At 54.4% G+C, this 24,940-nt stretch overlaps 3 protein-coding genes across 7 annotated transcripts; 1 reads left to right on the top strand and 2 right to left on the bottom strand.

The window, feature by feature from the left end:
- The first annotated feature begins 164 nt into the window (after positions 1–164).
- TSPAN1 (tetraspanin 1) lies at positions 165–10,705 on the top strand. Of its 2 annotated transcripts, XM_045897780.3 has the most exons (9): positions 165–296; positions 5,741–5,880; positions 6,327–6,391; positions 8,857–9,063; positions 9,272–9,346; positions 9,515–9,613; positions 9,693–9,848; positions 9,946–10,029; positions 10,217–10,705. In XM_045897780.3, the coding sequence occupies exons 3-9, from the start codon at positions 6,335–6,337 to the stop codon at positions 10,262–10,264; spliced, it is 726 nt and encodes a 241-aa protein (XP_045753736.1). In that variant the 5' UTR covers positions 165–296; positions 5,741–5,880; positions 6,327–6,334; the 3' UTR covers positions 10,265–10,705. The 2 variants fall into 2 exon arrangements, with proteins under 2 accessions (XP_045753736.1, XP_045753735.1); XM_045897779.3 differs by lacking the exon at positions 5,741–5,880.
- Positions 1,993–2,532, bottom strand: P3R3URF (PIK3R3 upstream open reading frame). The gene has a single exon (XM_064589215.1). It carries the CDS (start codon positions 2,530–2,532, stop codon positions 2,284–2,286), a length of 249 nt encoding a protein of 82 aa, XP_064445285.1. The 3' UTR covers positions 1,993–2,283.
- Positions 10,706–12,851: 2,146 nt separating the features above from the next.
- On the bottom strand, positions 12,852–22,562 carry POMGNT1 (protein O-linked mannose N-acetylglucosaminyltransferase 1 (beta 1,2-)). 4 transcript variants are annotated; one of them, XM_045897777.2, is made up of 22 exons: positions 22,424–22,562; positions 21,772–21,941; positions 21,033–21,147; positions 20,763–20,881; positions 20,028–20,093; positions 19,824–19,937; positions 18,465–18,582; positions 18,173–18,271; positions 17,878–18,005; positions 17,458–17,528; positions 17,154–17,229; positions 16,883–16,966; positions 16,752–16,793; positions 16,481–16,539; positions 16,068–16,140; positions 15,849–15,977; positions 15,639–15,764; positions 14,606–14,670; positions 14,366–14,410; positions 13,999–14,134; positions 13,629–13,738; positions 12,852–13,530 (listed from the first exon to the last, which is right to left on the bottom strand). In XM_045897777.2, the coding sequence occupies exons 2-22, from the start codon at positions 21,889–21,891 to the stop codon at positions 13,443–13,445; spliced, it is 1,983 nt and encodes a 660-aa protein (XP_045753733.1). In that variant the 5' UTR covers positions 21,892–21,941; positions 22,424–22,562; the 3' UTR covers positions 12,852–13,442. The 4 variants fall into 4 exon arrangements, with proteins under 4 accessions (XP_045753733.1, XP_045753732.1, XP_054368860.1 ...); XM_045897776.2 differs by having other exon boundaries at positions 15,639–15,977; XM_054512885.2 differs by lacking the exon at positions 18,173–18,271.
- Between the last annotated feature and the right edge of the window lie 2,378 nt (positions 22,563–24,940).

The following is a 24,940-nucleotide window of genomic DNA, read 5'->3' as shown; positions in this document are numbered from 1 at the left end:
TCACCTAGACTGGAGTGGTGGGTGCCCTCTGGCTGCAGCTGCCTCCGGGAGCCTGGCAGGGGAGGGGCCGTGGAGGAGCCCGTCATTGCAGAGGAAACTAAAAATAGCCAGAAGAGATGATGTCATCAGGTTCCCACAGCTCAGCACCCCCCCCCAGTCACACACATACACACACACTCTCACAGACACAGATACACACAGACACAAGTGGGGGCGTGCGCACACACACACACACACACACTCACTCTTATAGGGGAGGGAAGCTTCTGGGTTCCAGGGCCGGGCAGGGAAGTCTGGTGAGTGTGTCTGCATGTGTGCGTGTGTCTGTGTGTGCCTGGGTTTGCATGAGTGTGATTGCACGTGTGGCTGTCTGTGCTTATGTGCTTGTCGAGACGCAAGCATGTTGACGTCTGCGTGCGTTCTTTTACAGGCACGTGCATTGTAGTTACATATGCCAGCCGGGGAGGGCCAGGGGCAGCAGGGGCAGCGAGTAGCTCTGTTTATAAGCCTGTACTTGCATGCACCTGTGTTTGTTGCATTGTGTGTCTGTGAGTCCACTTCTACTTACACGTCTGCATATGTTCATGGACTGTAACATGTGTCTTTAAACGTGTGGGCCCCTCTGTGGGCCTTGGGCGCTAGCCCAGCCACCTTCCTGCTTTGACTGAGGTTCAGCACCACTTCCCCCATACCCCGCCGAGCCTCATGCCCCAGCCTGCGCAGTCTGCGCGCAAAGTGTCAGTGACTTCTCTGTCCCGTCCCTCCTCTCAGGGTCCCGGCAAGCCTTGGCGTTGAAGGACACAGACACAATTCCTTTTCTCCTCACAGGCTTCCTGAACCCCGGGGGGGGGGGAGGGGGGGCCAGGCCCAGGCTCTCAGGCTTCACTCCCACCCCCAACCCTTAGGGAAGGGAGCCCCGGACACACACCCATGCATACAGCGACGCCTTAGAGAAGAGTCCCTCACAGTGTTTCCTGCCACTGAGACACAGCTCCGTGGAGACACACCCCACAGCCACCCAGTTACACCTGATGACACATGGGCACACACTCAGAAATCCAAATGGAAAATCCCCAGGCCGGAGTGCTCAGCACCCTCCCCCTTTGTGGACTCGACTCAGTCTTGCCCCACCCCTAACCGCAGAGGCTCAGCTGACAGCCTCGGAACACACTGGCCTCAGGGAAGAGCTAGGGGGCCGAAGGTGGCCCGCCCTCCTCGGAAGCAACCCTCTGCTGCCTCAGGCTGCCCGCACCCCATTCCTGACCTTCATTCCTCTCAGCCAAGCCTCCCTCTGGCACACCCAGACCCTTACAAACACACCTGATGCTCTGCCAGCCGCAGAGGCACAACCCATTGCGGAGGCACACTGAGCCACATGTCTGCTCACAGGCCCATGTCCTGGCCTCTCTCTCTCTCTCTCACACACACACGCGCACACACACACACACACGCACCCCAACATCTACATCTGCACACTCACCGTCGCAGGCACAGAGCCACACAGAGCTCACACTGAAGCACTCTCGGAGTTAGACTCCAGCCCTGAAATCTCTCGTGCCATCCCTGTCTGATCCATGCCTCTACCTCCCTCCTCAAGCATCTGGCTCTCTGTAACTTCCGAGATGTCTATGGAGACCCTTTTCCCTGTGCAATGCAGGAAGGCCCCCTACCTCATGGGGCAAATCAGTAGCTGAGGCCAAAGATGGAGAAATGGTGTGTGTTGCTGACCTTGTCCTGTCCTTCCATTGTCTAACTGTGATCCCATCTGTCCTCACTGAAGCCTGTCCTTGGGAGCGTTCAGCCCCAGCCCTGCCGTCGTACCCCGCATAGTTGTCTGGAAACACCTTGGAGTGGAGTAAGGCCGTTGGAGCAGAAATGATTGTATTTGCCTGCTGTCAACCACTCATGGCCCCTAGAAGATGCAGGTCCGGAGCCAGCCAAGCTTCTGGACTAGTTTCTGGACATTTCTAGAAGATCAGAAAGCTGCCAGGTTGACAAAGGTGTCTGAGAACTGAGGAGAGGAAGGAGAGGGAAGAGTGTGAGGAAGACAGCAGTTCTGGAAGCTCCACTGTTCTTAGATTCACAGTTCCCCAGGCCCTCCACTCAGCCAATACACCCTCCATTAAGGCTCTCAGCCTTTAGGAGTCTGCCATCAAGACCCCACCATATTTTGGGGGTGATATTTCACACAGGGTGTGCCCCCTAGAGTGCCTAGGCAGGGCTAAGGTGGGGGAAACAAATGGCCCTGGTTTTTCCAACCCCCACCCGCCTCAGGGCCCTTGGCTAACTTTGTGGCAGAAGGATCCACACACTCGTGGTGGCGGTAGAAGTGTTGTTGATATCTGTGGCCACGGTGGCAGGATTGGTGGCTGCAGTGGTGGCAGCTGGGCCTTGGGGTTTCTGCCGGTACCTTCTGCGGCTACACTTGAACATCCTGGGATTTCGAGGCCGACGCCAGCCCAGCCCTGGCCTGCGGTAGGGGGAACTTAGGCCCCGGGGCCGAGGGGCACGGACAGGCTGAGAAGGCCCCATGGGCACAGGGAGCTTCTGTAGTGTGCCCGAGGGTGCTCCTGGCCAGGGCAGCTGGGGCCTCTATGACATAGAGTCCGCATAAGGGTAGTGCTCTTTATTATAGGTCCTGGTCCCCTGCCCCTCCCCGTGGGTCAGGCTCCCTCAGGGTTCTCTCAATGGGTCCAGCCCAAGGGCCAGAAAAACCTCAGCTTGGCCCCTAGGGAAAAGGAACTCTGAGTAGGGGAAAGTTACTCCCTCCCTTTCTCATTTATCCACATGGACAATATTAACAATGTTTCTTAAGTATTTACTGTGTGCCAAAGAGCGCCCAGTACTCTACAAACACTCTCTCATTAATCCCACAACCACCTTACAAGGAGACTATCGTTATTCCTATTTCATATACAGTCGATTCTCATTATTCACAGTAGTTATGGTCTAATAAAGTCCCCACCACAAATAGCGCATTAGCAAATCAAGCCAATGTACCTATCGGGTTAGATTCCTACCAGCCTCGGGTCATAACATTTTTGTCAACTGATCAATCAGAACATGACCTCGTTTTATGTGTGTTTCTGTTTATAGATACCTAATTTAAACTATATTGTTGTTGAGTCATTAACATTAAACTCACAGCCAACAGCACTCTAACTTGTACCTGGATGACATTTATCTAACATACTTCCTCGTAGGTCACATCACAGCCTTCTTGTGCTCAGAGACACTAGACAGCACTTCAGCAGTATTTGATAAACAGCAAAATCACTAACCAAAAGCACAAAAATGGGAAAAATGTGACATTGAATAAACCACAAGAAGAACAGGTGTACATTATAAGAGGTGAAACAAGGAGGCAGAGAATCCTTTTGTTCAGCCTCAGCTGAGGACACGTGGATGGGGCAGCTCAACATTTTTGCAGCTCTGCAAATGTCCACGAATGACCGCAAAGTGACATGAGTATTGGTGTGGGGATACAAATAAATTCTAGCGAGTAAATCTATCTATTTACAGATACGGAAACCATGAATAATGAGGATTGACTGTATAAGGAAACTGGGGCTCAGTTAGGTGAGGTCACACGATTAGAGGCAGGCAGGGGTTCCCCCCATCCCTGATGGCTACGGTCCAAAGCCCAGACATTTAACTCTTGATGTTCTATGCTCATTTATTCATTCAATCATTCAGGAATTGTTCACTAACAACTTCATGTGTGCTGGGCACTGAGGTCATAGATGGAGGTGACCTGGCTCCAAGTCTTCCTGAAGGGAAAGAGAAAGCCATTCATTAGTGCAGGTGGAGGAACAGCTAGGTCCCTAGGGGAATGTAAGTTGTGTCAACGTTTTCTTGTAGCAGACAGGAATGTCAGTGGCTCTGCCAAGCCTTGCACTGAGTTGTTGTGGAACAGTGGACTTCAGCCCCCTCTCTCTTTCTCTCTTACTCCACCTCCAGTCCTCCTTCCCAGCCTCCATCTTTTCTCTGGTCCTGTAGGAACCTGCAAGGAGGGCTTGGGGTCCTCAACACCACCCTTAAAGGCCTCACACCTCCTTCCCCTCCATCTTCTACTCTTGCCATCCTCAGTCTTAGAAAATGGACCTTGCTCCCATCAACTTCTAGCCACTATTCCTGTAAACCCACTTGCCCTTGGCCATTTTCTTCCTCCAGCCCCAGACCAAGACCTCCTCTCCTGTTCTTTCTGGAAGTCAGCTCCTCCTGCCTTCTTAGAAATTCCATCACTAAAGACAGTCTGCTTGGTGGTTAAGATACAGACTCTGGCACCAGACTGACTAGGGGTGAATCCTGGATTCACCACTTACAAGCTGTGTGATCATGGCAAGTACTTAACCTTCCCGTGCCTCTGTTTCCCTATATTTAAAAAGGGGGGGGAAGAGAATCTATCTCATAGGATTGTTGTGAAGAAGGGGAAAAGACCATATATGTAATGCATTTAAAACACGATCTACACAGATATTAGCATTATTGACCCCCCTCCTGTTTCTTCACCTGCTTCCTCCCATTATAAGAAACAAAAATTAGTGTCAAATATATTCAAATTTTTAAAAAAATGTTAAAAGTCCACTTTGTCCATCCCACACCCCCTCTGGCTATGACTCTCCCTACTCTGACTTTCCCACTCTGTGGTCATTCCCGGTTTTCCCAGAGTGGGGAGAAAATCTTACTTAAAATCCCTATAACTATTCTGTTATATAGACCAGGAAACAGGCTTAAAACTGAGCTTAAGAAATCCCCTCCTCCCGCACCCCCCCCCCCCCCCCGCCAGGGTCACACAGCTAGGAAGCATCAGAACCAGCATGGGAGTACCTGGCCTGAGTGACTCCAAAGCCAGAACTTCCGCAGCACCTCGATGTGGGGAGCATTGGAGTGGAAAGTAGGACAGGCAGTGGAAAGAGGCAGGCAGCCCTTGAGGGATTCCTGTAGACTGGGACTGCGAAGTTTTAGAATTGGGGGTGATGCTTTTGTGGGATCATGGTGCCACCTTCTGGCAGAAAGGAAAGGGGTGCTTGACAGATTGCTAAGAACACTGGATTGAGGGGAAAGAAAGAGAAACGAAGGGGAGGGAGACGGGTAAGGAGGAAAGACGAAGGGAGGAAAAAGATGGGGAAATTGAAATTTTATAGAGGGAAAAGGACTAGGAGTCACATGCTACTCAGAGGAGGGGGTAGAAGCTGCTAAACCTGGGTCATTTCCTTGAAAGTGTGTGTGTGTGTGTGTGTGCTTGAGAGTGTGTGTGAGAGAGAGACAGAGACAGAGAGACTTTAAGTATGTCCCTCGGATGTTGCTTTGTGGTTTCTTACTTGCTGGGAGTCAGTCCACACACAGTGCGGTGTGTGTGAGGCATGTGTGCGTGTGTGCACTCGTGAGCACGGGTAGGTGTTTATGTATGTATCTGTGTGTGCAGATGTGTGTGCCCGTGAGCACACGGGGTATGGATGAATGGATCAGCAGATGTAGGCTAGAAAGCATCCGTGCACCATTGCGGTGGAGGGCACTCGGAGATTCTGGGGGCCCCTTGCTTACCCTCCAACTTCTCTTCCTTCTTCAGATCAGGAAGGGTGTTGCTGTGGTTGGCGTTGCCAGGCTGAGGAGGCCTGTGGCTATGGGGACATATCTCCAGGCAGCAGGGGGCAGCAGGGAAAGAAGCTGACTGGCTGCGGGGTGGGGCAGGCGGGAAGGTGAGCAGAGGACTTTAAAACTCCTGCCCCACCTGCAGGGGAGCAGTGGTGCTTGAGAGCTAGCTCCGTCTCACGGCCTGCCCACTCGAGTGGCAAATCCCTGGAGTAGTCTGTCCCCTCTGGAGCCTCAGCAGATCCTTCAGGTCTTTCAGAACTCACTACCAAGAGCCCTGAACAGGTGATGGCACAGGACAGAGATGGTCCTATGAAGTAAAATCAACCTGGAAACAGGTTTGGGAAGCTGGAAGGCAGATGGGGAGGGTCCTGAAAGAGTCCAGGGTTGGTTTAGTGGAGGGGTCCAGGATATGTAGGTGCCAAGGAAGGGCGTGGAGTGACCTGTGGTGTGGGGGTTGGGCTTGGGGTGCCAGTGGAGAAACCTGGGGTGTCAGTATCTGAGTGTCAGGCGCTGGGAGAGGGCCTGGGCCCTATAGAGAGGCAGAGGTGTCAGGATAGGACTTAGGAAAAGTTCCGAGGTGTCAGAGGCTAGATGCGGGGGGAGTTTGGGTGATTTATGGGTCCTGGATGCTGGGGTCTCGTATGTCAGGGTCCAAATGCCAGGGCTAGCCCAGGTGGCAATGGAGGCAGGCAGCACGAATTCCTAACTCACACTTATCTGCCTCCCAGGAACCACCATGCAGTGCTTCAGCTTCATTAAAACCATGATGATCCTCTTCAATTTCCTCATCTTTGTAAGTATGAGGGTTGTGGGATTTTCGAGCCTCCCTGCGGGAGTGGGTCACAACCTAAGCAGAGTTCAAGCTGGGAAATGGGAGATCGCTGTGCCCAGACTCTGTTGTGCAAGTCTCCCATTATGATAGGGTGCAGAAGTCTCCCTAAATGCTGAGTCCTGGTCTCAGGAACAGCCTGGCTGCCACACAAGTTGGGGTAGAGAAGCTTAGGAGGAACTCCTCCTTTCCAGGAAGCTTCAGACCCGACTTAGGGCAGGGTAGGGTAGGCTAACAGGAGTAATGTCCCCGTTTTATAGGCACTGGGGGCCCAGGGAGGGGAAGAGGTTTGCCCAAGTCTACCTAGTGTACAAGGAAGTTCAGTGACCTCTGTAGGATGGACGGGGAATTGAAAGGAGAGATGCCCAGAGACCTCAGAGCAGAGAGTCTGCCTCAAGCAACCCTTATTCGTTCAACAAACATTTATTGCCTAAGACTCTAAGTGCTAAGTGCTGGGGGAAAGGTGAGTGAGCTCTTTCTCTGCCCTTGAGGATCTCAGGTCCAGCAGGCCAGATAGGCAGACAGTTGCAACATACAATGCCTGGCCTTAGCACAGGGGCTATGGGAGCCCCCAGGAGGGGGCTTGAACCCTGGTCAGAGAAGACTATCTGGTGGAAATAGCTGAGACTGGACATTTACGCTGGGTGAAGGGGTTGTAAAGCATGCAAAAAGGCCCAGAGGCAATGAAATCAAGTATTGTTCAGGAAACCAGGAACGGATTGTATAGGGCATGTCTGAGGAAGCTGAGTAATAAGGCATGACCCTGGAAATGGTGGTGGAGATGGGGAGAAATGGACTAAGAAAAAGCCCTCAGATGCTGGCTGAGGGACAGAAGGAGGGGCAAGGGAAACAGAGGCTTCAAAGATAAAGCCCGTGTCTCTGGTCTGAGCAACCCAGGGGATGTCTCCCAGGCAGCTGCGTACCTAATGGGGTTGCAGCTCTGGTTGGAGCTGGACATGGATATTTGGAAGTCACATGACCACAAATAATGAGCAAAACCATGGGAGTGGGTAAGAGCTCTCAGGCTGAGTGAGTTCAGCGAAACCCAGTTTACAAGGGATATGTGGAGAAATGGCCACCAGGAAGCAGATAAAGAGTAACAGGAGGAAAACAAGGAGACCACGACCTCAGAGAGGCCAGGAGGGTATGGCGCACAAAGTGCCCACCTGATTTCGCGCAGGATGGCACCACAGACCTTGGGGCCACATTAGAATGGCTTAGAGTGAGTGAAGGTGAGGAGGTGGAGACATGAAGTAGAGAGGGATTTGGAGAAATTGGGCTACGGGTATGTTACCTCTCTGACTCCGATATGGTGCATGCCTTGGGCTTCTTTTGGCTTCAGGGAAGTAGCCTTTATCCATATGTCTGGGGAAGGCAGAGGGATCCCAGCAATACGGAGAGCAGATGTTCTGGCCCGAGGGGGTTAAAGCAGGTGTTCTGGCCCGAGGGGGTTAAAGGCAAATCCGGTTTGGTTTCTGGCCCCTGTTGCTCAGGCTTTGCCAGGCTGGGCAAGGCAGGGCAGGTCTCAGGCTCCTTGAAATTTGACCCTGTAGGCTGGGAGCCCAGCTCTCTGTCCTTGGGCAAACATGCCTGGGATCTAGCCACAATCTGCCGTCGCACTCCTGGTTCTAGCCTCAGTTTCTACAGCTGGGGCACCAAGGTGGTTATCAGGCTGATTCATCCACTGATGCTCTGGATCAGCAAGGCTTTGCTCTAAGAGTTGTGGCATCTGGACAGAGTACCTCCTCCCCCGTCTGGGCCTCTGGATTCACTGAGGTTTGGGATTGAGACAGAGAGCCTCTAAGAGAAGCCCCGGCTGCACTCCCCCTCTGGTGCCTCAGTTTTCCTTGTGAGGCAAGGAGGGGTCTAGGTTAGATGAAGGGCAGGCCTGGAGTTTGATCCTGGAGAGGAGCCAAATGGGGCCCCAAGGTAGGTGTCTTTTCTCACAGTCCCACTCCACGGTTGGAAGCAGGTGTAAACCTCAGCCCCACCTCTGTTGCTATGGTGACCGTTGAGCCTGTTCAGGGCTTCCACCCCACTGTCTCACCTGTCCCAGGACAGAGGCGGTCAGCTCCACAAGGAAATGGGGTGGGGGGCCCTGCTGGCCTCACCCGCTTCCCTCCTAGCCATGCGGCAGGACCCTGACAGCAGTGAGGAAAAGTCTTGCCTTGCCCTCCCCCATCCCGTGGATATTTCTAGAACCCCCGATCCCATTTATATCTGCATTGGTGTGCAGCCTGGTGCTGGCTATGGGTGGCCCAGCTCCCATCCTTCTGGCTCTACAGAATGTTTTTCCTCCCTGCAGGATGAGTTTTTAGACTCCTTAGCCAATAAAAGGAGAAATTTCTCATTTTCCATCTTCCTGACTCAACTGCGTGGTAAGGAGCTGCTTGCCCGCACGGTTTTAAGGCCTGCCTCTCTGTCCCCAGCTGTGTGGTGTCGCCCTGTTGGCCGTGGGCATCTGGGTGTCCATCGATGGGCCGTCCTTCCTGAAGATCTTCGGGCCGCTGTCGTCCAGTGCCATGCAATTTGTCAACGTGGGCTACTTCCTCATCGCTGCTGGTGCTGTGCTCTTTGCTCTCGGTTTCCTGGGCTGCTACGGTGCTCAGACTGAGAACAAGTGTGCCCTCATGATGGTGTGTCAAACCCAGCTCCCCGGGCCCATACCCAAGACCCAGGGTCCCCTCACCCTTGAATCGAGGCCCTGGGGATCCCCAAACCGTGCTCTGGACTCCAGGGCCCTCAGCAGAGGGGGCCGCGGCCTCCTTTTACTGGGTGGTGGGTTACAAGTAAGGCATGAGGGACCGTCTCTCTCTCAAACTCAGAGCTCTGTTCCCCATCCAGTTCTTCTTGATCCTCCTCCTCATCTTCATCGCGGAGGTGGCAGCAGCTGTGGTCGCCCTGTTGTACACCACCACGGTGAGGGGCAGGGTGAACCACCACGGTGAGGGGGGGCGGGGCGAACCACCACGGTGGGGGGCCGGCGAGGGGGGAGATTGGGAAGAGCCCTGCAAGTGGGCTGCGGCCTGTGCGTGGCCACCTTCCAGGCCCAGCCCTGAGCACGGGCCTGCCCCCCCACCCCCCCAGGCTGAGCACTTCCTGACCTCGCTGGTAGTGCCCGCCATCAAGCGAGACTACGGTTCCCAGAAGGATTTCACCCAAGTGTGGAACACCACCATGGAGGGGGTAAGGTGGGCTGGGGAGACTTTGGGGTGGGGGGAAAGCAGCAAGGCCCTGCTGACCTCCCTTCCCGCCTCCTCTTCAGCTCAAGTGCTGCGGCTTCAACAACTACACGGACTTTGAGGACTCTCCCTACTTCGAGAAGACCCGTACCTTTCCCCCTTACTGTTGCTCCGACAGTGGCAACGGCACAGCCACAGGACCCTGCACCAAGGAGAAGGCGAATGACACCACTGTCCAGGTGCGGCATGGAAGGTGGGGGCTGCTTCCGTGGCCTCAAAGTGCTGAATGCGGGAGGGGCGCAGCTGCTGACTGTGGCTGCTCTCCCCTCCCCCCAGGGTTGTTTCAGTCAGCTTCTGCATGAGGTCCGAACCAACGCAGTCACCGTGGGTGGTGTGGCAGCCGGAATTGGGGGCTTGGAGGTAAGGGGGGGTGGCGTTGGGGGGGCAGGATAACCCCACTGGACCAGGGTGCTTGACCCATCTCCGAGGCCTTGCTGGAGGAGACAGACCTCTACCGGAGCTCCCTGCAGGGTATCCGGGAGGCAGGGGGCTAAAGCGTGAGGGCCCTCAGCACATCCCTCACCTCGGCCCGTTCCTTTCCCACCAGCTGGCTGCCATGATTGTGTCCGTGTATCTGTACTGCAATCTGAAATAAGTCTGCTTTTGCCTCCGCCACCGCCTGCTGCCACCTAAGAACTGGGGAGAGGCACCCTGGCACTGCCAAGCGGCAGTGACTGGGGTGGGGACAGGATCCAACGGTGTCACTTGGGCCAGAGTGGGCTGGCCTTGCTGCTCTGGACTTGGGGCCAAATAGGGGATGGCCCCCTTCAGGCTGTGCCTGACTTTTCCTTCCATGGGTGGGGTTGGGGCCAGGACCTCTAAGGCAGCCGGTTCTCCTGCCCACGCTTCCAGTCTGTCCCTCAAACCCTTGGCAGCCCTTCAGGCCCAGGGGTGCTCTTGGTGACCCCAACAGGCCCCTGGGGGATGAGAGAAAGACACCCTATCACGCAGGCATATGTAAAATCAGCAGGCACCGGACAGAGAGGTAGAAGGCACTTCAGAACTAATTACCCAATTAAAATGTCTTCGTTCGGAACTCTTTCCGTGTATTCTTGGAGAGGCAGGCCCGCTTGCCCAACCTGGCCTCAGATTCCTGAGGGGCTGGTGACTCAACAAGGCTCCGGTAAAGGTCACAGAAGGAAAAGTAGGGGGAAAGTAGGTGCCTGTTTCTCCTTCACTTGAATTCCAGGCCTGGGAGGGAGCCTAACAGGGATGACCAAGAGGGCACTCAGGGAGGACTTGGGGGCTGGGCCAGTCTGCCTACCTATAATGTGGGAGGACTTTGGCCTGAAAATACCCCCTCCTGGGTGGGGGCAATGGACTGGAAAGCTATGAAAATAACAAGTCTGTGCCCAAGTGGGGGCAGAGAGACCAGAAATACTGCCAAGGCAATGGAAGAGGGTCACTTCTTAGGCTCTGGAAACCCTCCAGAAGCCCCTATCACAGGATCCAAGCTGCCTATCCTTCTCAGTCGGGTAAAGCCCCACACCTGTCCCGGCTTTGGGTATTTTAGAAAGAACTTTGTTTATTTTTGGTCTTGGTTTGTCTCTGGGACTCTACAGATCTCATCTCTTATTTAATCTTAACCACCCCCAAGCTCCAGAAACTGGGCCTAGAAAGGCCAAGTGACTTGTTCTACACCCACAACCTTCCCTGAAGGGCTGAGCCTTGATTTGGGCCCAGGCTGTCTGACTCCAGAACCTGGCGCGGTCCTGGCTGGCATGGAGTCAGATTCACTTGAAGGCCAGAAGATCCCAGACAGATCTGATTGCTGCTGAACCAGGACAGCACTAGCGAGGGAGGCTATGGCCAACAAAACCCAGCCTGACAGACCGTCTTCCCCCTTGCTTCCCTTGGACCCCTGGTCCTTCCTCCCTGGCTTTTCTAGGGCAGCCCAGCTCAGCCTTGCTGAGCCCAAGAAGGAACAACAACCTGGCCAGAGCTACACGGTGCCCGAGAGCTAATCTGAGACCTAGCTCAGAAGCCTGCGAGGGGTGGGGTGGGGGTGGGGGGACAGGGAGAGCAAGTCCCCACTAGTCCCTCTCCCCCCTTCACCACCTGACCATCTCTCGCACACCAGGTGCGTACACAGAGGCTGTAGGGCGTTTGTTTGCCCAGGGCGGACCTCCACCTGGTCTCCACCTAGTCATGGGCTCACTTCCCCTCAACCCGGTTGTCGTAGCACCTCAAGCACTATCTCTATCTCCAGCAAACACTGAAGGTGTCAGGGTGGCGAGAAATGGTCCAAGCAGCACACCGTGTGTGCCACCTGTCCTATCGGGGAGCTGGGCTCCAGGCACCGGTAGGGGAGGGAGGGGTATAGCTGGTGAAAGGGCAGGAGTTCTAGTCAGTTCCTGCCCCCCTGGCCAAGCTCTCTATAAGGAACTCCCCAGGCTCACCTTGAAAGGACTCTGCAGGCTGACTAGTTCTCAGGAGGTGTGTTCTACACTCACCTCCCTGATCTTAAGTCCTGGGCAGATCCCTTAAATGTCCTGCCCCTTGCCTTAGGCTTTCTCATCCACTACCTCCAGACAACCGCCTTCATTTCCTGATGCTTCTCCGACTATCTAAGTTAGATCTTCCTCCTCTCTTTGGGTCACTGGCTGGGTGAGAATCTGATAAAAATGGTGGCTTTTCTCCAGAAAAATGCCTAGGTATGTGATCTGCATACAAAGTACCCCGAGGGCCACAGATCCTTGCTCCTATAACTTTCTATCTGCAGCCCAGTCCCAGCCTCCTGAATAATGCCGCCCCGGTTCTGTCTCACCCACTTCTATCCCCACTAGACTCACCTACTCTCCCATCGCCTCCCCCACCCCAAGTATCTCTTTTTGCTCTCTTGCTCCACCTTTGGGGACAGGTACCTGCCCAGACAAGCTAGGCAGGTTAACAGCTCTGTTGGGAGGGGGTTTGTGGTGGCTGCTCTAAGCTCAGCCCCAAGTAGGGTGGGGCTAAGGTCAGGCTCAGTTGTCCTAAGGTGGAGCTTAGAGAAGAATCTTGGAGTTTGAGACTTGGGCATCCCCTGGTGGCCAAATGGCCCCAAATGGAAGCTAAACCCTGTGGAGGACAGTAAAGAAAACTCACTACCCTCACGACCATTCTCTCTCCTACTTATCTATTTCTCTCTCTCTCTCACTCACTCACACCACCCCCCCACCCCACAATCATAAAACACATCCCCAGAGGTTTTCTCCTTTTTTAATCAATGACCACCTTATCCAGCTTTGGAAACCTGGACAAAGGGGAGGCTGAGAAGAGGCCTGGTTCCATGTCTGAGGGTCTCTGAGTGAGTCTGCATCAGCAGGAGGCCCCAGTGGGCCTGTCCATGGGTTGGGCACAGGGCACAGCAGGTTCCTGAGTAAGAGCCAGCCCCACCCTCAGGGCAGCACCCCAGCCGAGAAAGGAATCAAGGCCCTCCAGGCTTCAGCCTATTCCCAAGGCCCTCAGGACAGTCAATAAATAGGTTAGATTCTGAGCCAGGCCTGGGAGGAGGGAGTGTGCAAAGGGCAGGATCAGCTGCCCAGGGACCCCAAAGATTCCCAGGTACTATCCTGCCCCTTCCCAACAGGGAAGTAAATAAATAGACCTCCAACTCAGGTACCGGGGTGTTGGAGCAGGGGAAGCCTCCCCTTTGAGTTAGTAATTAAGTCTCATGTTAAAAACAAGCCAGCCCCAACCCCTACCAGTGTCTACAAAATCCTACAGGATGGGGTGAAGGGCCAGCCTGCCTGGGGGTACACAGTACCCAGCCCTGCAGGGTCCTGGAGGAGGTCTCATGTCTGTTCTGCGGCTCCCGGGGCTCCCTCTTCCTTTGGGGGTGGCTCCAGGAAAATTGGGGTGATTGATGGTGGCTTCTTCACCCTGGGAAGATAATTTGAAAATGTGCAGGGAAGAGGTAATTAGCTATGTCCTCTAATCCCACTAGTCTCCCATTTCCCAGGGCAGAAAAGAGTACTCACGAGTAGGGGGAGGAGGGGACGCCCACCACCAGGAAGTGATTCTTCTTTCGAAACAATCTCCACAGGCCCCGGTGGTTGCCACGCACATCCAGGTCCCAGATATGGAGGCACTGGTAGAGGTGGGGTAGAGGGGAGAGGCAGGGGTCAGAGAGCTGTGGGGAGGGGGCATTGAGGACCCCTGGCCCAGCCTCCACCCCTCCTCAGCAGTCTCCTCAATTTTCAAGATGTAGCATCTTCTAGAATATGGAATTGAACAAAAGGGTTGGAAGAGGGGTTCCCAGAGTATGAAGAGAAGGTTCTAAGGCAGAAGATTGGCTCCCTGTATCTGGTGGGGAGGAGTAAGCCTGGGGTGGGTGTGTTGGTGGAGCACCTTGGCAAGCTGGGTCCAGGTGGTGAAGTCATCATCTTTCTCCATTCGGATGAAGGCCACATAGGTGTGGCCCTCTGTATCTGGCAGGAAAGAATCTTCACAAGGGTTCTTGCTGTGGTCCAGAACCTCAGCCTCACTGTAGCAGGGGGTGGGGGAGAAAGGCCAAGACGGAGCCTGCATCACAGGTGTGCTACCCAAGGCCCTGTGCTTAGTTTAATGCTCTGCTACTGCTGTCTTAAAATTCTTAATTTTTGAACAAGGTGCCCGCATTTTCATTTTGCAGTGGGCCCCAAAAGTTATGGGGCCAAGACCCCCAGTATTTGCCTCCTCGCTCCCTGCCATATATCCCTACTGCCAGAGGCCATACCTGAGCAGCCTGTGAATTTCCACTTCATAAGCTTCCTTCTTCAGACTGAAGGAGAAGGAAAAATGGGTCAGGGGAAGGGGTCACCCTTCAGGTTCCAGGGGCAAGGCAAGGGACCACATGGGAATTGGGTGGCAGCAGGGCTGGGGTAAAAAACCTGGCCCCAGGGTTGAAAGGGAATACTGGGGATTGGTCATCAAGGCTCCTAGACATCCTCCCCTTTGCCCTGTACCCAGCCCCCACCTGTCCACGTTCCTGAGCTGGACACCTGGAACTGTGTTGAACTTGTGCTTCTTGAAGTAGGCCTCCTGGAGTGGGTGTGAGGATGAACATCAGGCCTCCCACTGGCAGGCCCACACCTGCCCACTGACCCAGCACATATCCACAAGGCCCACAATTGAAGTCCTGGACCCATAGAGGTCCCTCTAACCACCGCCCCCATCTTCCCCATCCTCTTCTTTGTAGCATCCTCGGCAGGCTCTTACTAGCTTTAGTTTGGGCTCCACCACTGCCAGAGAGCTCATGCCCACGCCGGCAGCTCATGCTACTGACCCCCGAGCTAGGCCCTGCTCCCAGTGGTTATCCTTGGGTCTGCTGTTGTAGGGCCACAGAAACCAGAGCGGGCCCTACAGGGCAGGGCCTGGTGGGCAAAAGGCCGGGCTGTGCTGAGAGGAAGGAAAGTGCTGTGACTAAGGTACTGACAGTGACCTCAGGTAAATGCCTGCCCCTCTCTTGCATAAGCCAGCCTCTCACGGTCCTTCCGGCTTCTAGGAGGTTCCAAGCCATCCAAATGTTCCTTTGGGCCGGGCTGTCTCAAGGCATACTCTTGCTGTAACTGGGGAGTGGCCCTTTAGACGCAGCCAGGTTAAGGCCTGGGGGCCTGGGGACGTCCCTGTTCACTTCAGGCTGAGGCTTGGCCCCCCACATTTGCAAGGACAGGAGAGGGCAGAGGCTGCAGGGCTGCGTAAGTGCCTGGTGGCAGAAATGCCCTCCCCACACCGAGAGTCTGGTGCTAAGAATAGTAATAATAAAAATAATACCAGCTAACCCTTATATAATGCTTGCAGTTCAAAGCATTTTCCATATAATAACTCATTTAAACCTCATCACCTCAAAACCTTATGAGGTAGGTAGCAGTTTTATCCTCATTTTACAAATAAAGAAACTGAGGCAAAAGAGGATACAGAATTTTCACCCAGGTTAGTCAGTGGCAGAGCTGGGAATGCTCGGTCTACCACACTGTGCCCGCCTCCCCAACACCCGGCTTGCCACTCACGTGGAAGTAGCCGTTCATGTTGAGGCCAACAATGCCGAAGTGGTAGGATCGGGACACATCAGGGATGATGCACTCTCGGCCCCGGCGTTGTTCGGGCATCCGCATCCACATGTCCCAGTCCCAGAGCTGGGGGCATGGAAGATTACAAAGGTGAAGAGGTTTGGAGCTGGTGGGGGACTCCAGCCCACTCCCACTACCCTGCCAGGGCACCTTTTCTGGTGTGGGCCACTTGGGCTCAAGCTCCTCCTTGTACAAGGACTTCCTGAGCACCCAGCCCAGCCCAGGCATGGTCTCCACACGGTACAGCAGTGCCGGGTCCTCAGCCGTGTGTTCATATCCCTGGGAACGGGCGGGGAGGGAGGTGTGGTGGGAGGTCTTAGCTTGGTGCTTGTACCAATTCCCCAGCTGACCCCTGGCCCCTGGGCTTACCTGGTCATTCCAGGCAGAGATACAATACAGGCTGTCATCCTCCTCCAGCAGGTGGATGGACTGGCTCAGGAAACTGAGAGAGGCAGGGTCCAAGGGTTCAGGGAAGGACAAGGACAAATGCAATCACAAAGTGATGCTTGGGGAGCTGGAGATGGGACTCAGGAGTCATGCCTGCTGGTCCCGGCCCCCAGAGCCCCACTGTCTCCACCCATCCCTTCTACTCTACTCCAACCACAACACCTGCCATCCTACCTTTGTGCAGGCTTTCCCCCCACTTCTGAGCTGACTTCTCCCACAAAGCTCTCCCAGACACCCCGTGCCTTCTTCCCTGGAGAGCCAGTTAAGGAAGTAGGCCCGAGGCAGCTGACAGAGGCTGCACAGAGAGGCAACTTATGGAGGGGCACTCCCCTCACCTGAAAAAATCCACAGCAATGTCCAGGTCCTCTTCCAGAACCACGGCAAACCTGGCTTCCTACAGGGGGAGAGGGGACAAGCATGACCCCCAGGGGGCCTTTCCCATCCTGTGCCGCCTCCACCCCCATCTCACTTCCAGGCAGCACTACCCCCATTTTCCAGATCAGGAAGCTGAGGCCCAGAGAGGGGAAGAGCTTGCTGTCTAATAAGACCAGACTTTATACCATGTTTCCCCTCCCCAGGTCCAAGGGCTTTGTCCTTACTACTCACCGGAAACAGGTTGAAAGTGGCAGTGAGGCTGGCTTTGTAGTGCTGGGTGGGGAGTGGAAATAGGGCACATGAGCCTTGGCATGGACGGCGGGGTCAGGTGTCTGCCCCTTCCATCCTTGCCTAGGCAGTACCTGAGATACACGGGCGTTCTTGATGCTGATGGGAGTGTGCTGGATGCCCCTCAGACCAAAGAGTGCCACCACATCCATTGGCTCCTGGGGGGCATGGCTACTGGTCACCATGGGAACCACCTGCCCCCTGTCCATCCACCTTGCAGGCTCCGCCATGCCAAGCCATTCACATTTCACAGCCTTTACCTGGGCTGTCTCTCTTGTGATCACTGCTCCTCCGCACCCGCAACCCTGGGCTCTGCTTTTCCCATAGTCCCCAAACCCCACTCACCTCGTAGTAGCCATCGATGAAAACTGTTATCATCTGAGGAGACACCCCCTGGGCTGAGAGTAGAGAGCGCAGCATCCTGGGGAGCCCAGGGATGGGTTAGGCCTCTCTGTCCTCGCAACTCAGGGCCGCCCTGTGCTTATAAATGGGCTCACATTCCCCCTGTTCACCCCCATGGTGAATGGGCCTAGAATCTGTTGCCTTTCCTCCCACTGCAATAGTTCCTCCTGCAGGCCGATGAGCCCGAGGCTCCCCCGTGGTGAGCACCCTCCCGTTCAGCGCTGGAACAGCCCACTCCCAGGCTCACCTATACAAGTAATTGGGCCGGTTCCCTGCAATGACAGCCACAGGCACGTTGAGGACCTTGTTGTCTGGGAGCTGAGAGAAAAACAGCTTTTAGCTCTTGCCTCACTCCCTCTTCAAACCGGGATCCCCACCTAGGGAAGAGTTCTTTGGGGAGAAGGCGACTCCAGAGTAGAGAAAGAAATGGCAGAGGGTCTCCCTGTGTGGGCTCTTCCACACACTCAACCCAACTCCAACTCTGGGCCTTTGTTCACATGGCCTAACGCCCCGCCACACACACCCCCGTCTTTCAGGGGTCAGCATAAGTCCCCAGGGCCTGGTTCCCTCTCAGGCTGGGGTCGGCAAAGCCCAACCTGGCTCTTTCCGAGATCCCCCTGCCAAGCTGAGAAGGGGTCTAAGCCGCACTGCCTGAGGCCCCACTCACTGGGTCAGGGCTGAACTCGATGGGTGTGGGGTCCTTGCAGCTGCACACACTCCCATAGCCCTCCACTTTGCTGCAGAAGCGCCGGCGGCGACGGTTCAGCTCGGTGTCTGCCCAGTGGCACTCCGCCTCTGAGGGAGGGATGTGGGCAATGGGATGAGGCACGAGGGGGCTCGAGGCCAGTGTGGTTTACAGAGCCCCAGGCACCCAGTCAAAAAAATAAAGCTTCATAACTAGGACCCTAATGCCCACCTGTAGCCCAGGCACTGCCCTGGAGCCCAGCCCCCACCAGCCCCACCTTCAGCTGAGCTCAGCGGCACATCTGTCTTCAGCAGGACTGGGTCCCCCCAGGAGGAGAGGGCAGGTGACCTAGAATGTTTCTCCCCAAGGACAGGACCTAGCAGGGGACAGGAATGAGGCACAATGGGGGCCCAGGCTCCAGTTTTAAAGCTTCTTCCCATCTCTCTGCCCACTTTCATCCAGCCCACCGCTTCTGGCTCCCCTTTGCCCCCAACCCCACCCCATTTCTTGGGGTTCTGCTCCTCCCGGGCCCCTGATACTATAGGGTGGATGGCCTATGGTGCCAGTACCTCCTTTGCATCCCACGAAGGCCCAAGTGTCCCTCCAGCCCAGGGCAGGGCCAGCCTGGCTGCCCAGGCTCCTCAGCAGAGCTTTGGCTGTGTCCTTGAGGTGGAAGGAGCCCTCGTCCTGGGAGACCAGAGAAGGTAGTCAGCCTGACCGGCATGGTTCTGGGAGACCTGGCTTCATGGAGCACTCACTCTGTGTCAGACACCATGCGAAACCTTTTATTTTAAATTAGCTCATGAAACGGTCACGACAACCCTCTGAGGCTACTATCCTTTCACAGATAAGAAAACTGAAGGCTTAGGGAGATTCTGAGAATCATCCAAGGTCAGCAGGCTAGTAAATCCTTACCAGGATCCCACACAATTTGCACCTCTCCGCCCTCTTTTCCCACCACTCCCCTCGCCTCCCTGAATCTCCAGCTCCATCGGCACCCCTGCAGTTCCTCAAGCACACCAGCACCTTCCCACTTCAGGGCCTGCCCCCTCGCCACTCTTCTTATCTAGAACATTCTTCCTTCAGATATTCGCCTGGCCCTCTCCTTACTTCCTCCAGCTTTCTGCTCACATGTCACTTCCTTACAGAGACCTTCCCTTTCTAAAATACATCACCCAGGGGCGCCTGGGTGGCTCAGTTGGTTAAGCGACTGCCTTCGGCTCGGGTCATGATCTTAGGGTCCTGGGATCAAGCCCTGCATCAGGCTCCCTGCTCCACGGGAAGCCTGCTTCTCCCTCTCCCACTCCCCCTGCTTGTGTTCCCTCTCTCGCTGTCTCTATCTCTGTCAAATAAATAAAATCTTAAAAAAATAAAATAAAATAAAATACATCACCCATTACTCTGTCCCCCTTGCTTTATTGTGTTCTTTAAGTTATTGTTTCCTGACGTTATATGTGTATTGGGCTTTTTTGTTGTTGATCTTGCCCTGCGGAATGTAAGCTCCATAAAGGTTGCTTCCTGTTGTATCTCCAGCACCCAGAGCGGTGCCTGGCACACAGTAGGTGCTCAATAACTACTTGCTGAATAAAAATGACAAGGCTAAGATTGGAAACTGTATTACCTTCCTTCAGAGGCTCCTCCCACTATGCTTTATTTTTTGAAAGATTTTTTATTTATTTGACAGAGAGAGACACAGCGAGAGAGGGAACACAAGCAGGGGGAGTGGGAGAGGGAGAAGCAGGCTCCCTGCCGAGCAGGGAGCCCAATGCGGAGCTCGATCCCAGGACCTGATCCGATCATGACCTGAGCCGAGGGCAGACGCTTAACGACTGAGCCACCCAGGTGCCCCCCCTCCCCCATTGTGCTTTATTAGGGGTAGAGAACACAGGGCCATAAGCAAGGGTGGAGGTGGGGGCAGAGTCACTGACCTTGACAGTGCAGATGAGCACTCGGCCAGGTGCCACCATGTTAAGGAACAGCACCATGGCCTCATCCTCATGAGGTGAGTATGTGTCAAACACACGCTTTGCCATCACATGGCCCTGGCAGGGGACATACCGCTCGTGAGTTAGAGTCACCAGCAAGGAGGGCTCAGCTTCAGCCCTCCAGGCCCCCCACCCCTAGAACCTCACCGTAGCCTGGTTGAGAACGATGACGTGGATGCCGCGGCCTTGCTCCCGAGCCTCGTCCTCCAGCACCTACCGGGCGGCAGAGACCAAGTCCAGCTCTTCACTCGGGCATTCAAGGTCTCTGTCTTATGGGAACTCAAAAAACCAGCTGCACAAAACCTCCCCTCCTGCCTGTGCTTCTGTGAAGAGCTCTTTCCCGACCAGGCCTGAACGCCCCCTCTTCCAGAAAAACTCCTTAACTTACCCATCGAAAGAGATCAGATCTTTCTACCAACCTCCTCTCCACGGGAGAGCCTCCTCTCTGGGAGCTTTCAGGCTCTTAGAGCCCTTGAATGTCTCCTCCTCATGCTGGGGATATCATAATCCATCAGAGCCCCTCAAATTGGAGCCAGGTCTGATTATCCCCTAGGTCCCCAGTGCCCAAGACACGGCTGAGGCCAAAGAAGGGACCAGAAAATAGTTACGAAATAAATAAATCAATGAATTATCTGCCTACTACTCCTAGCGAGCACCTTTGATAAGATCCCAATACATGTCACACATTTCACACACTTTTCACTTAACCCTGACAAGTAGGAGTCACTAGTCCCAGCCTACAGATAAGGAACTGAGGCCTCCAGAGCCACATCGCTCCAAAGTGGCGGAAATGCAGACCCACTCAGGCAGTGGATCCCAGAGCCAGGGGACCACACCCTGAGAAGAATACAGGGACACTACCCCAGACACGGGCCCACTCACCGTAGTGCCATCCACTGCCACATACACTTTGCTGCGGCTTGAGTACACCTCCACATCCAGAACCCGTCGGGGTCCACTGCCTCTGCGCCGTGAGGGCTCTAATCGGCCCAGGGCCTCATCTGTGGGGGCGCAATAGGTTATGGAGATAGTTTCTCCAGCAGAGTCTCATCCTTTGGGATCTGCCTATCTTTTCAGCTGTGAGATCCTAGGGGACCCCCCCCACCCCATCCTTCACCCCACCAGCCAATCCCAGCCTCAGCTTGGCCCCACCATAGTCTCGATCTGGCTCCGGGTCTCCATTGGCCTCGCTGATTGCTCGCCGCGTGTCCAGAATCAACTTGATGTTGACAATGACGGTCACCAGTAGGAAAAGCACCGCCCCTGTCTGAGGGGAGCAGTAGGGATGACTAAGGAGGAGTGCCCCTCCAGATCACTGAGGGTCTTCCTGAAAGGAAGGCCCTGGCTGCAGTGAGGACACAGGGAGAGCCTGGGGCATGTCTTTCCTCCCTCTGTCCGCCCAGTTCTACTCCCCCAACCAGGGTCCAGTTTCAAGACCACCTCCTCCAGGGAGCCACCCCTGACCCTTCTCACTTCATCAGGGCCCTCCTTACCCAGAGCTCCTGTATTCTTCCATTTGAGGCCCTGATTTCCTTGGTCCCCTCCACAGTTAGTTCCCAGAGATGGAGCCAGTCCCAGAGAACCAAGATGGGGATCAGAAGACCTGGGTCTTAGTCCTGACTGCCTGACAGGTGTGTGGCCCTGAGCAAAGCCTTTCTGATCAGACTTCAGGTTTCTGTCAGAAGCCTAGGGGGTTGTACTTGGGTTCTGATTCCAGAACTCTGGGCCCAAACTACCACCTCGTAGGGGCATGACACAAAGAGGTTTCCTCTCTAGGAACCTGCCGCCTCTTTCCAGGGTTGGGAGCAGCCAAGGTAGGTCCCAGTGCCCATAGTCTAGGTTAGGGTAAAGCTGGGAGGGAGCCCCTGGGGGAGTTGGGACATCTCTATACCTGACAGAATCTCCGCAGGGCCCGCTGGTTGGTGAGTTTATACTTCCAGGTAAGATACCAGCTCCGCTTCTTCCGAGCCCCAAAGGGCTTGATGAGGGAACTGGGCTTCCAGTCGTCCATGCCGGATTGGGGAGTCACCACTGTCCTGGCCAACCCATGCCTTCAGGAATCTGAGAGGACCAGAGGGTCGGAGGGAGTAGGGTGTACCTCCCAAAGTCTGATGCCTTCTGAGGAGACCAGGGCGGACCTCCCAGCAACTCTTCCCCGCCAACATCCAGGCTGTGTGACCTGGGAAAAGTGGCTCAACTGCTCTAAAAAGGAACCCTTCGGCGGGGTCAGATCACCTGGAAACTCCCCTGGGGCTGGGGCTGGGGTGAGCCCCCCCCCCCTCCAGAGCAGAGGCCAAGTAATCAGCTCTCAAGGTTCAGCAGCCCCTAAAAGGACCAAGCCCCAGGCCTTCCTGGTCCTGGGGTGGGCAAAGGGCACAGGCACCACCCCCCAACCCTGGCCCCCAATCCTCCACCTCCTTGCGCCCTCGCCCTCTCCTATCTGGCCCCGCTCTTCTCCTTCCAGGGCTCGGGGCCGCCCTGAGGACTCGGAGACCTGCCCCGGCCGCGCCACCCCTCCGGGACTCCCGCCCAGAAGGACTCACGGTTCAGGGGGCCCGGGCCCCGCTCGGGCCCCTCTCGGGCCCGCACTGCTCTGCCCGGCGCGCCGCGGCCTCCGCCTCCTCCATGCCGCTCGCGGCCCCGCCCCGGCCCGGCCCGGCCCGCCTCCCCGCTTCCGCCGCCGCCGCCGCCGCGGGGTGAGAGGGCGGCGGGCGGTGCTTAGGGCGGCGGCGGCGGCGGGGGTCCGAGTACTTAGTCCCCCGGCAGCTTCGCAACTGGCGGCGGGGTGGCTGATGGGGGGGAGCAGCAGCACCCCCCGCCCTTAGTCTTGGCCCCCAGCATCGTGGATGGCAAACCCGATTCAAGTCGGAGTCCTGGAGCCTCGGACGAGACCGCTCGGGGTGCCAGGGTCAGAGGGCCTAGAGGCCTGGGACACGGCTACCCGCTTTCCCTGCTTAGGCAAGGCTGAACCCAGGCCTGCGGTATGCCTTTGGAGGCTAAGAGGAATTAAAAATCTGCTTCTACCACTACCCTAGACCTTGGGCAAGTCACTTCACGTCTCAGGCTGGATTCCCTGATCTGTGAAATGGGGGTATGCTTATATGATGCTTACTCTATGCCAGTCACTGTTCCAAGCACTTTTCTTCCATCAACTCATTTAATTCCACAACAGCCATGAAATAGGTACTTTAGTAATGAGGCCCAAGGTCACAAAGCTGGGAGAGCTAGAATTCAGACCAAGTTATCCCAGCTCGATTCCACTCTTAACCTGCCGCCCTATATTGACAAGAGTAATACAGAGTTGTCCTTAAGGTTTAATGAGATAATACATACAAAGCACTTAGCTTAACACAGTGGTTCTTAAACTTTACCTTGCATCAGAATCACTCGGAGGGCGTCTTAAAACACAAATTGCTGGGCCCCATTCTTAAGAGTTTTCGATTCAGTAGTCCGGGGCAGAGCAGAATACTGCATTTCTAACAAGTTTCTAGAAGATGGCGATGCTTATTTGAAGTGAGTAGGTAGACAGGGAAGTTTTAAGCAGAGGAGTGATATATTCCTATTTAAGAGAAACTTTACTGTTTTGTGGAGAATGTTTTAAAAGGAAACGGAGGAAGCCAGAAGACCAGTTAGATTTTTTTGAGCTCTCCATATTCCACCTGCTTCCTAAATGGTGGGATGGTATCCCCCAAAATGTTAACATAAGTGATTTTTCCTTTTTTTTTTTGTATTATTCCTAATAAGTATGTATTAGAGAAAATCTAACACATTTTATTAGCATTTGAAAAAGATGTCCCTCAGGGCTCCTCCCTGATCTTCACTGCTCAGTCTCACTCTTCATGGTAGATCTTTTTTTTTTCTTTTAAGATTTTATTTATTTATTTGAGAGAGAGAGAGCATGAGAGGGGAGAGAGTCCGAGGGAGAAGCAGACTCCCCGCTGAGCTGGGAGCCTGATGCGGGGCTCTGGGATCATGACCTGAGCCGAAAGCAGTCGCTTAACCAACTGAGCCATCCAGGCATTATCCCCTCTCCTGACCTCTATTACCGCCTAGATTCTTACACTCATAACGGCAGCCCTAACATTTCTCCTGAGCTCTAGGCTGACCTGTGTCCAACTGCCTGCTGGAAATCTTCACAGGACCCTCCAACTCAATGCAAACCCTGCTGTGATCATCCCTTCCCATTCCTAGACTTCTTTTTGGGTTCCCTTCCTTTTTGAATGGCATCAGGCCAAACAGCTGTCACCCATGAATCCTCTACTCCAACAACCAGTCCAGGTCTGTTTGCTCATCACTGTATTCTCTGTACCACACACACTGGCTAACAAATAATAGACTCCCCATAATATTTATTGGAATCATTTGCTTTCTTGAACAAGCCTTCATGAATGCCACTATAAATAAATGAATGTAACTAGTCAGCAAGTCTTGTCAATCTTACCTCCTTAAGAGTTCTCCATTCTGGCCTAACTCTTCTCCAACCTCACAACCAGCCACTGGTCCAGGCCATTTCAGTTTCTTGCCTTCCAATCAGTTTCCTTGACTCCAGATTTGCACCCCTCCAATCCTTTCTCCCTTGGAAAATCCAGAGTAATTTTTCAAAAAGGCAAATCTGTTTTTTTAACCTCTGATAACCCTTCTGTGGACCAAGAGATACTAAGGAAAAATATTTTACTTAAGGTTACAGAGGTAACCATTAAATGATCTAAAAATAATGATAGAAATATATAGGTCAATGGAAGAGGGCAAGTACAGAGTGTGAGATAAATCATATTTATCATAGCAGGAAGTCAGTAGACAATATTTAAAATTAATAAATAGTAGTGCTGTATAAGTGTATGTGGGGTTTTTTTTTTTTTTTAAGATCTTATTTATTTGACAAAGAGAAACACAGCAAGAGAGGGAACACAAGCCAGGGAGCGGGAGAGGGAGAATCGGGCTTCCTGCCGAGCAGGGAGACTGGGAGACCGATGTGGGGCTCGATCCCAGGACCCTGGGATCATGACCCGAGCCAAAGGCAGACGCTTAACGACTGGGCCACCCAGGTGCCCCAGTGTATG

This window comes from Mirounga angustirostris, unplaced genomic scaffold, assembly GCF_029215605.1.
Source record: "Mirounga angustirostris isolate CCGP_5_RB_7025 unplaced genomic scaffold, mMirAng1.0.hap1 SCAF_4, whole genome shotgun sequence".
Classification (NCBI taxonomy): Eukaryota; Metazoa; Chordata; class Mammalia; order Carnivora; family Phocidae; genus Mirounga; species Mirounga angustirostris.
This window is presented reverse-complemented; position numbering and strand designations above follow the sequence as displayed.